The following is an 11,017-nucleotide window of genomic DNA, read 5'->3' on the forward strand; positions in this document are numbered from 1 at the left end:
AGGAAGCTTCTGAACTGCCCTGTTAAAGGCTCTCACAGCTGCAAAGAACTGGCCCTATTCTCAGCCCCAAATTCCTCATTAGTGACTGGCTGGGACCCTCAGGACTAGTGTGGTTGAATCAGGGCCTGCTCCCTGAGACCAGCCAGAAACGTTCCCTTCCCTGGAGCACAGGCAAGGAGGGAGGGGGGACCTGAACAAACCCGAGGCCGGATTAGAAGGAGGGGAAGTGGCACTGACTGCCTCATACAGACGCCTTCTAGGCAGAAACAAGGAACGTCCATTTGTCGCGTTGGCATTCAAGTGCCAAGCACTGAATTACGCACCCAAGATACACAGCAGCGCTGCTAACCTTGAGTGTGCTTCAAAGTCACCTGGAGGCTTGTTAGAGGACAGATTGCTGGCCCCACTCCCAGAGCTTCTGTCGTCTCCTTAGCTCTGAGGGGTATCTGGGAACTTGGCTTTCGAGCAAGTTCCCACAGATATAAATGCTGCTTCTAGCTGCTCTGCTCTGAGCACATCTGATACATGGAGAACAAGCTGACCAAAGCCCCTTCCTGCGTGGAGGTTTCCGGTGGTAAAGATGAGGTTATGCTAGATGAGGACAGAGAAATCAGAAAGCAGTTGACGGGATTTCTTTCCGTCTTTTGTCAAATGGTGATCGATTTCCTCTGTGTGGGGCGTTAAGCGACAGCAGTAGGCATCACAGACGAGGGACTGCTCTGTGGGGCTGAGATCCTAGCGGGAGAGGAGAGAGAATCAACACACTGATTCCTCAACTCGATCATTCCAACTAGGAGTTCTCACTGCTATGAAACTATGGGAAATAAACCAGGTGCCGTGATACTGACCAGGTGAGGGAACCAAGGAACCAGGGGATACGACTCGACTCGCAGGCCGAGACTGTTGTTACAACAAAGCTCTAAGGCAGGGAGAAGTCGCTGCTCAAAAATACAAGTTCTGTGTGCTGGGAGAGAAGGAAACAAATATGAGGTGTTTGGGGAAGACACTGAGGGTTAAAGGGGGGCCTGAACATGTTGGACCTTAAACGCCAGGAAGGCACCCAGACTTTTATTGTGTCGTGAGAATCTATTAGAATTTTAAAGCACGCAGGCTGCTGTGTGGGAAATGGCATTTATGGGATTAAAGGTAGAAAGAAGCAGAAGACAGAATTGAAGAAAGAAAGCAAGAGGTAGACATGGGAGGAGAAACTCAGAAGAGTTCATTTATGAACTGAGTTTCATGGGTGAGGAAACGTTGCTGACATTTACTGAGTACTTTCCATGTGTTTAAGAAATTCTACCAGAGGCATCTGGGTGGCTCAGTCAGTTAATGATCAGACTTTCGATTTCAGCTCAATTCATGATCCAGGGGTTCATGAGTTTGAGTCCTGCATTGGGCTCTGAGCTGACAGCATGGAGCCTGCTTGGGATTCTCTCTCTCCCTCCCTCTCTCTGCACTCCTCCCTCTCTCTAAATAAATAAAAATTAAAAAAAAAAAAAAAAAAAAAAAAAACTTGTACTAAACTTAGTTTTTTAACGTCTCAACATCCACATTATCTAGACATAACAATTCTCTCCTTCTAATCGACTGGGGATGAGCAAGGTGTGGGGCTGGGGTTGGAACCAGAATGTGTGCCCCCAGCCTGTATGTTTATCCACCGCTTGCAATGCTGCTGAAATTCTTGCATAATGACCAAGAATTCTAGGAGAGGATGAGGTTTCAGAGACCGGGACATGGCAATGTTTAAATCCCCTAAAGCATTCCACGGAAGGTAGCAAGTGAGTAGTTGTACATGTGAATCTGGGAACCAGAGCAAAGTGGGGACCGAACATAGAACTTGTGACAAGAGTTTGGAAATAGAAATGTTATTGTTGTTGGCATGCAACAGAATTGGAATTTTCCCATGGGTAAAGAAGAAAGGAAAGAAAAGAAGATGGCCAAAGATTCTAAATGGTGAGGATAAAAACCAGGAGATTAGAGTCACAGAAGTCAAGAAAATAGTGTTTCAGGAAGGAGGACGTGTGTGACCAGCCTGGTGTGATGTCTACTGAAATGACAACATGGGAGACCTTTGCATACAGTAAATGGAACCCACTGGGAATTCGAGTTACAGGGAATAACAGGCAACCCAGACATTGACAGCATTGGGACTCAGGAATGTGGTCTCACCCTTGGGACATAAGAGTCTCCACTGTGTTGTCACCCCTTCTCTAGGGCCATGATGTCTGATTGGAGCCGGCACCTGCCCAGCTAGATCCGTCAAATCTACTTTCCTAGAAGCTGCGGACAGCGACAGAAGTGAAAGGCCTGAGGACCCAGCCATTTCTTCATTGATCAGGGAAATTCCCTTTCAAGAGTCTCTTGGTTTTTTTGCTTAATATTAGTGTGTATATTGGGGTGGGGGGTTGTTTTTAAAATTATCTGGAATTGAGTTTTTATGGTTGTATACACAAAACATTCGTTAATACACTTGCAACTTCTTAAGAATGTACGTAAACTCGTGTTTGTGGAACCCACACACACACTGTGACCATATTATTTATCCGGGGTTTTCGCACTCAAGCCTGAAAAAAAAAATACGAAGCTTCCCCTGCATTATAGATGACAAACGTGGTTCGAGATTTGCCACAGAACATAAAGATACCAAGTGCAAATTGAAAACTTGAAGAGTATGTGTCACAGTTTAAATGTCACCTTCTTTTTCTCTGGGCATCTCTCATTTCATGAGAAATAACAATAATAGTAATAGCAATCATAATAAAAGACAAAACGGAGCAGATACCATGTACGAGGCACTGGACAAAATACTCACCAAAGGCTTAATTTTATTCACCCCAAACCTATAAGGTAGACACTGCTGCTATCTCCCTATCATAAACGAGGAAACAGACACAGAGAGGGTAAGTGAGCTCACCAAAGACGACACAGAGTCAGGTCTCCAGTTTCTTTTTTTATTTCTTAAGGGATAATGGAAACTTGTAAACTTAATATATGAATTGCTCAAGGACGTAGACGACTGCATTCTTACGCCTTGTTAATATATTTTTCAAGACTGGCGATGGAAGTTCAAAGGGCCTTAACTAGGAAGATTCATGGACTTCTTCCTGAACCGGGCTGCAAATCCATCCTCATTGTTTTCATTTACTCCCAAATCGTGTGTGATTCAGCCAGTTTGGACTTCAGGCCTCTGAAAATCATAATTTCTCAGATGGGGCTAGCTTGCATTTCCAAACTCACTTCTCGAGAATAGATACGCCTACGGCCCGTAGTGAATAAAGTGGGATATTATCGTTCAATATGCGCTCTCTGTATTATGTCTGCCTTTTCCTCTCTTCAGTTCTGCATCTCTAGATCCCAGATCCTGAAGTCCTAGACTCCAGGTTGTTGACAAGAATCCAGGGAGCCCTGGGGTTTCCCTGAATGAGCCTCGGAGGGGACTTGAGCCCCCTAACACATTCTCAAAGGTGTCTTTGGTCCACTTATTGTGAAGATCAACTCTACCAAGGGAAGACAGTACTTTCAAATCCCACATTACAATGTCTAAGATGTTTGCGCAGTCCACGCGTTTCTAACACATAATAAGCCCTTATTTCGTGTTTTGTCCAGAATGGAACACAGTGGCACACATACCAACGAAACGGCCCCACTTGGAATCAGCTTCCCTTAAAACCATGTTCAGGTCCACAGAGGACTGTCCACACTGCTACAGAAATTGAGAAACCCAAACCGTATTTGGTTTGAAATGTTAAGTGGCTGTAACAGTCTCCACAATAAATTAGCTTAAAGACAGTTCTTCATGTCACACGGGACAGATCCTTGTGATTGATCCACCTCTTCCTGATCAATCCAGGACTCTTTTTCCTTCAAGTCATTGTTTTACCATTCCCTAAGGACCTGATGTTTCTCCTAGATCAAACAAGGTCAACTCCTTCTTACCAGATAAGAGGGAAGAAAGTTTTAAAGCCCAAACCTAGGAGTGACTTCTGACTCATCTTGGGCCCCTGTGCCACAACCTAACTTCAGCTGCCAGAAAAGCCAGGGCATGTCTGGTGCCAGAAAAGCCAGGACATGTCGCCTAAAGTGACAGACCCACCTATTCAGCTATGCCTTTGTATTCCAGGAAACAAATTTTATTGGAAATAGACCAGTTGACACAGCACAACGGTCCCGCGAGAATCTTCACAAAATCAGACCCATTGTTAACACACGGTGGCAGTGTTGACAGTCTGAGACTCAAGGTTTACAGACCCTGAGAACAATGTGTAACCCATCTGCGAGCTGCTAGTTGAGCACGCATTTCCCGACGCAAAGGTGGGATCTGAACCACGAAGGTTTGGGGTCGAAAAGCACATGACCTCTCTAGCAGGAATTCAACCATCTGTTAACGCAAATTTAAGTGGACTTGTAAGCAAGCCGAAGACTTGAAGTCCCGAAGACTACTCGGGATAACAAAGCACGTTCAGAAACAAATCTGTAGAACGCTAACCAGGAGTACAATAGAAGGTTCTGGTGGGCTCAGAAAGAAACCAGCCACGCTGGACAGGGAATCCCTCTGAAACACGACAGGGACGTATATTCAAGCCCACAACTTAGCACAGGCTGCTGTTCTGGATCTGCGTTCATTATCGGAGAGCACCAGAAATGCAGAGTGTCTTAGTTGTCAAATTAACTTCACTTCAAAACCGCAAAACGCAGCGACTGCTTAACCCGGCTCAACAGCGAGTGGGGAACACGAAGTGGACAGCGCTTTCGGTGGGCGCGGTAGGTGGCCCTGAAAAGGGCCTTTGGGTGAAAATCGCATACTTTCGGTAGCTTGAACGATGACACTTAGCCCCCGAAGCCGTAGAGGGTGCGGCCCTGGCGCTTGAGCGCGTACACCACGTCCATGGCCGTGACCGTCTTGCGCTTGGCGTGCTCCGTGTAGGTGACGGCGTCCCGGATCACGTTCTCCAGGAACACCTTGAGCACCCCGCGGGTCTCCTCGTAGATGAGGCCGGAGATGCGCTTGACGCCGCCGCGCCGGGCCAGCCGCCGGATGGCGGGCTTGGTGATGCCCTGGATGTTGTCGCGCAGCACCTTGCGGTGGCGCTTCGCGCCCCCCTTGCCCAGGCCCTTCCCGCCTTTGCCGCGGCCAGACATCCTCACAACACCAATGCAACGCTACGGAAGCACCACACCCCTCGGCGCCAAGCAGCCCTTTTATAGCAAAGTGCCGGACCTGTTTGAAAACCCCGAGAGCAGGGGGTAACCACACTCAGGGCCCGCCCATCGCTCGCGTCTCCTTGGCTGCGAGCGGCGCCGACCGGGCGGGGCCCCCGAGCCGGAGTCTGGCCCGGAGGGGCTTCCAGGAACCCTCCCGGCTCCGCGCAGCCTGGCAGCCGGCACTCCGGGCGACGCTTCCTACACCTTCCACACCGAAGCCTCACGCTTGCCCCTCACGTCTCCCAGACCAACCCGGAAATGCCCACCGAATACTCGCCGTCGTCCCCGAGACGCTTGAGGTCAGCTTTGACGCTGAGCATGTCTTTATTGCCAAGTGTCTTCTGGTCTTCTCGATCGATGGATGTCTGCGTCCCTCACCGAGCCTCGCTGGAGGCAAGTGTCGAGAACCCTGTGCTGCCTGCCGGGAGTCTCCAGTTTATGATCGGACCGTATGGTCCCTTAGGGACAGCTTCTGGCTGGCACTGTCCCTGCATCCCAGCCCAGTCCTCCCCCCCAGTCGCACACGCGGAGCCAAGCTCTGGAGGCAGCCTGCTGCCACGCTCTCCCTATGACCTGGGCGGTGTCTGCTCGGCTTGTTCTTTGCGAGTAGGTAAGAAAGTCCAAGTTCTAGAGCAGTGAAGCTTCGAGGAGATTCTGCATGGGAAGTGTTGGAGGCTGCACGCAAGCACTCACTCGACATTATTATATGTTGTTGTGAATGCTCTCCGCTCCTCTCCTCAGTAGTCACCCCTCTAAAGTGGGTGCAGCTCCCAAACGAAGAGCGCACCCTGGTTTGCTACAACGTTCTTTTGACAACTCCTTCAAATAATAAACACTTACACATTTGACCTGCCATTAATCCCTTTGAGAAGTTCCCGTTGACTTTGTGTAGATGTGGCCTCTCCTCCAGGCTCTGTGAGCAGCACCTGCTTCATCGAAGCTTGTTTTCTGACTTCCTGGTGCACGGGGACAAATTCCAGAGCGGGGCTCTTAGCTTCGATTACAATGGCAGGCTTCAGGACTTCTAGGAACTGGCAGAGAACAACAGTTCCGTCTTTATTTGCGCTATTGACCAACTGAACCCTGGCATTGTCTCCACTGAGGCACACAGGCAGCAAACAGTGTGACCGGCAGGACCCGCCATGTATTCTTCTCACTGGCAGGTGCAGCCGTCAGTATTGCCAATATCTTTTAAGCAGATCACCCCTTCTACACTGTGGTAATTGTTGGTCACGAGGGCAACCTTGGGACTTTTAATGTATTAGTAAAGAAACACATATGTGAACACTTCAACAATTTGGGGTTTTGATAAGTTTGATTCTGGAATTTTAATATAATTATTTTCCTTTATAAATTCTCTGTACATCATTTAAGAATTCATCGTGCATATATAAGCTTCATGGGATATCCAAAGAAGTCCACGACACGAAATGATCACTGAGCCTTCTTTGGGCTCTTCAGAGCCTTTAAGGACTCTGGGTTTGGAAAATATGCAGACAGGAGCACTGGGAAATGCCGTGAGCATTGGAAAGAAAACCATAGGTTAGTAACAGTAGTCAGACGTTGTGTAAAGGTACATGACAATGGTTTCTCCACCCATCCACAACAGAGAAGTTATTTCCTCACCCTCTTTTCTTTACAGAGCTTATCTTGGAGAAAATAGTGTGTCTGTGTTTTCACGTTTCCCTTAGGAACATAGAGAAATTTTTCTATGGATTAAGCCCCGTCTCCTGTTTTTTCAGTGGAGAGATATTTCCTAGGTTGGGGAGATATAGTCTGTATATAATATATTATTATCCAAGTCATCTCTAGGTGTGTAAAAATGTGCCTCTGGAATTAGCTTCCCGGTCTGTCAAAAGAAACACAGGACGTTGTCACCCCTGACTATCCAGAGATAAGAGGAGTCATAGTTTCATTTTGCTTTGCTATATGAGACATGTGATATTTTTTTCTCCTAATTGTAGTCACCACTGTGCTGAGTTATATGAAAGGAAATCTGTTAATACTTACTCAGTATTATGTGTTCCTCTCCCTCCTCTATATTGCTACAGAAGGGTCATTTTGTTGACACTATTCTTTTACTTCTCCAACATGTGAAGGGGCCCAAAACGCATAAGTTTCATATTCCTTTATCATATCCGGTAGGATATGGTTGCTGAAACATGCATCCTTTTGTATAAATTGATGTAAGGATCAAAACTCTCTGAGGAGAAATGTAGTTGGCCCACTCTGAGCCTACTGGTAAACATTGGAGCCATCTATTTATTTCAAAGTTGCTTGGACCTTCAACGGACTGAAAGTCCCCAAACAAATCAGGTGTGGCTCACTTAATAAAGAATGGGGGTTTTATAAATAGAATTTACAGAGATGACAGGTGGAAGGTTATCTTTTGATTGGAAACTACGTAGATGAGATAGGTTATGTAGAGAGTATAGACAGAGTGTATCTCGTATACAGGGGTGCAAAGGCAAATAACCAGCAGGCACCCAGAAATACAAGTTTGACATTTAGGCAAGAGGACAGACCTGAGGGAGAAACTTCGAAGTTACCCATAGAAAGGTAATTCATGAAACCATGAAGGTAAATGGGGCAGTACCTTGGAGACTCCCTACATTTAGGTGGCCAAGAGACAACCCTTCCTTTGTTGGTAAGGCACCTCCATTATTTCCCGGATCCTGGTTGTAATTCTGGCTCTCGTCTAGACTGACCACCATCACAGCCTTCTTACGACATGGCCTCTCTGTAATTCATACTCCTCCTTGCTATCTATGAAGATTCCTCAAGTGAGTTTCAAATTCAACCATAAGAATCAAAACCTCTTAAGAGGATTAGGAATACATAAGTAAATACACAAAGTAAAAATGATTTATGTTGAGCTGATTTCCCATCTCATCTCACCCATCTGAGTTGTGTTAATATTTAGTCTTTAGTAACATTTCTTACGTTTTTCACATTTCAGTTGAATGTGCTACAGGAAGTAATCAGTCATTTCTGGATTTTGAAGGGATCGAAAAGGAGTGTGAAACCCTCACCTTTTGAGCTTTGCTCTGTGTGTTCCCAGCATTTCTTACTTTCAACATCCTAGCAAAACACAAGACGGGTACATGCTTCAAAATAAACGTGTTCAAGAGAAAGAATTTGAAGAGTGATGAAAATAAAAATTAAATGCCTTTCTACCATAAACATATTTCCTATTCAACATTAATACAAACCTATCTCCTTCATAACTAAGAAATGTACTAGTGAATATAAAACACGCTTTTATAAAAATTGCCCTTGTCTCAAATGAACTGTGCATGGAAGTGTAAGAATGCATGTGTGTGTGTGAGTGTGTATGTGAGTTGCATGTGTATATTCTTTTTTCTTTGCAAATAAGCCTCAATTTTAATAAGTTCCTCAACATACACATTTGCTACTGAAAATTGAACTACCACAAAAAACTTTTATTACAACTCTAATTTTTGAAACCCAGAAAATCTAGCCTATGCACTCTGCCATGACTATAATTATTCTCTCTAGCCAAACCACCCAATAGTCTCTCTATATTCCTCCTGCGCAAGTTACTTGGCTTCCAATTTGATGTTACGGGTTTGTTTTGCTTTTTTATGTTTTTATGGTTGAGAGAGAACATGAGTGGGGGAAGGGTAGAGAGAAGCACACACACACAGAATCTGAAGCAGGCTCCAGCCTCCCAGCTGCCAGCACAGAGCCCTACTCTACCGAGCGATAGTCGGATGCTTCACCCAACTGAGCCACCCAGGAGCCCCATGTTAGGTTCACGGATCTTCATGACTTCGGGCTTCTCAAACACCCGGGCAATACTCAAAACCTACTAGGACTTCCTTGGGTCATATCAAAAAGTGGAACTAAAATATATTGAAGTCACTCAAACGCAAACTACAGGATTCCTCACAAAATATTGGCACCAAGGTAGAAAAGAAAACACAGAGCTAATATCACAGATTATCAAAATACCAGTTTGTCTATGATAGAGCAGCTCTCCCAAGCTGCTACATACTGATTCTAAAATTACCAGCAAGAAAAACACCATATAAGGTTTATGTTTACATAGACTGGATGTCATAATTATTCTCTGTGCTGGTATACTCGGGAGGTCTAGGATACAGGCAATAATGACATCTACATCTAGATCTTTCTACTCTGGATTCATCCGTGGAATGCTGGTTGAACTAGCGATGGTCTTTAATAAACCACATCAGCCTTTCCATCGTTTCTTTCCGAGCAGTTAACACAGTCTTTACTCCACCCCTCCTCCTGATGCTGAGTATTCGGGCCACAAGTCCCTGTGGTTCCTTCTCCCTGTCCTGCTGTTGGGGTGGATATTCTGGTAGAGGGGAAGAAGTTTGATACTAGGGTTGAGAGTCAATTTACTAAGGTTCTTTATTAATACTTCGAAGATGGTTTGACAGCTGAGCCTCCCTGGGAATTTTCTTCACTGGCCATGTGAGAAGGTTCCGGGCCACAGGATGGGTAAAGCTTCGTTGGCAAATCCATCGAAAGCCAAGTCTCAGACTGAAGCTCCCTCTAGACCTTTGGATTCCAGCAGAAAGTAATGAGCACAACTAGCTACAAAGTAGCCTGGAAAGAACGAGATAGCCCAGAAAAGGCGAGAAAAACTGAGGCTCCAACAAACCATGGCGAGAGAAAGAACACGTGTATATTCTTCGATTCTGTTACTTTATTAGGTTGCCCAAGTTTATCTTCCCCAAGCATGGCAGATTTCTGTACCGAAAAGCTTATTAATATTTTAATTACCGATCCCCCCCAATAAAGTCAGTGTAAATAAGACATTTTTTAAACCATAAAGGAGCCTCTTTCATAGCCCTCCTAGATATCCTCTGTCAACATCTATGGGAAACACAGGCCAGACAACCAGGTCAGGACCACACATTGCTACATTTCCCATTTGCCTCAACAAATCGGGAATGCTTGAAACCCCCAAAGTAACTAACCCTCCAAATTGTCACTAAAAGCAATGATGAAGGCTTTTTGGACAAAGTAGTGACTGTCCTTGTCAGTACAAGCTCTTATTACAACCATCCTTTACTATCACTCTTGCAGAGAAATGGGGAAACAGCCTGTGCTAGTTCCCTTCATATGAACCAGATTTTCCGGGTCAATCTCAGTGAGAACTAAGCAGTTGTTGGACGTTCGAGAAGCCAAGAATGTACAGACTGTTAGGAGAGAGCAAGCTATTGACAGCACAGACGGGAGGACTTCTATTTTAAACGAAAATCGTGAAGTTGTCTCCCTGACCTGTGAATCTCTCAGAGTGTCAGGGGCTTTTGGAAAAGGCTGAGACTGACGTGGTAAAACCTGGAAGAAGAAAACAGGCAGATCTCAAAGCACGAGCTGTCCCGCGTCGCTATACAATAGAGTCGCTGTGATCCCTCCACAGGAAATTTTCTTTTTTTTGCTTTCCTCAAGGGTAACAAACACAATTCCGGGACAGAGCTGAGACTAGGTTGCGGTCAAGTGGCAAGGCTGAGCTGGGAACCAATCAGCGCGCCGCGCCGTGCTTGTATATATACACACACACACACACTCCAGGGCCAGGCAGCTCAACGCCGAGACTTTATTATTATTATTGTTTTCTGTACCTTCCGCCAGCCGAGCCCAGAATGTCCGAGGCCGCGCCCGCCGCGCCCGCCGCTCCGGCCCCCGCCGAGAAGACGCCCGCGAAAAAGAAGGCCCGCAAGTCCGCAGGCGCCGCCAAGCGCAAGGCGTCCGGGCCGCCGGTGTCCGAGCTCATCACCAAGGCCGTGGCCGCCTCCAAGGAGCGCAGCGGCGTGTC

At 46.2% G+C, this 11,017-nt stretch overlaps 1 protein-coding gene across 1 annotated transcript; it reads right to left on the reverse strand.

The window, feature by feature from the left end:
- Nucleotides 1-1,586: 1,586 nt before the first annotated feature.
- On the reverse strand, nucleotides 1,587-5,192 carry LOC125917807 (histone H4). Its single transcript, XM_049623907.1, has one exon. The coding sequence runs from the start codon at nucleotides 5,137-5,139 to the stop codon at nucleotides 4,828-4,830; it is 312 nt and encodes a 103-aa protein (XP_049479864.1). The 5' UTR covers nucleotides 5,140-5,192; the 3' UTR covers nucleotides 1,587-4,827.
- Between the last annotated feature and the right edge of the window lie 5,825 nt (nucleotides 5,193-11,017).

The sequence above is a fragment of the Panthera uncia genome, unplaced genomic scaffold, assembly GCF_023721935.1.
Source record: "Panthera uncia isolate 11264 unplaced genomic scaffold, Puncia_PCG_1.0 HiC_scaffold_2488, whole genome shotgun sequence".
In the NCBI taxonomy this organism is placed as follows: Eukaryota; Metazoa; Chordata; class Mammalia; order Carnivora; family Felidae; genus Panthera; species Panthera uncia.

Excerpts from the sequence above, each read along its gene's own strand:
- LOC125917807 (XM_049623907.1), bottom strand. The coding sequence starts at position 5,139 with ATGTCTGGCCGCGGCAAAGGCGGGAAGGGCCTGGGCAAGGGGGGCGCG.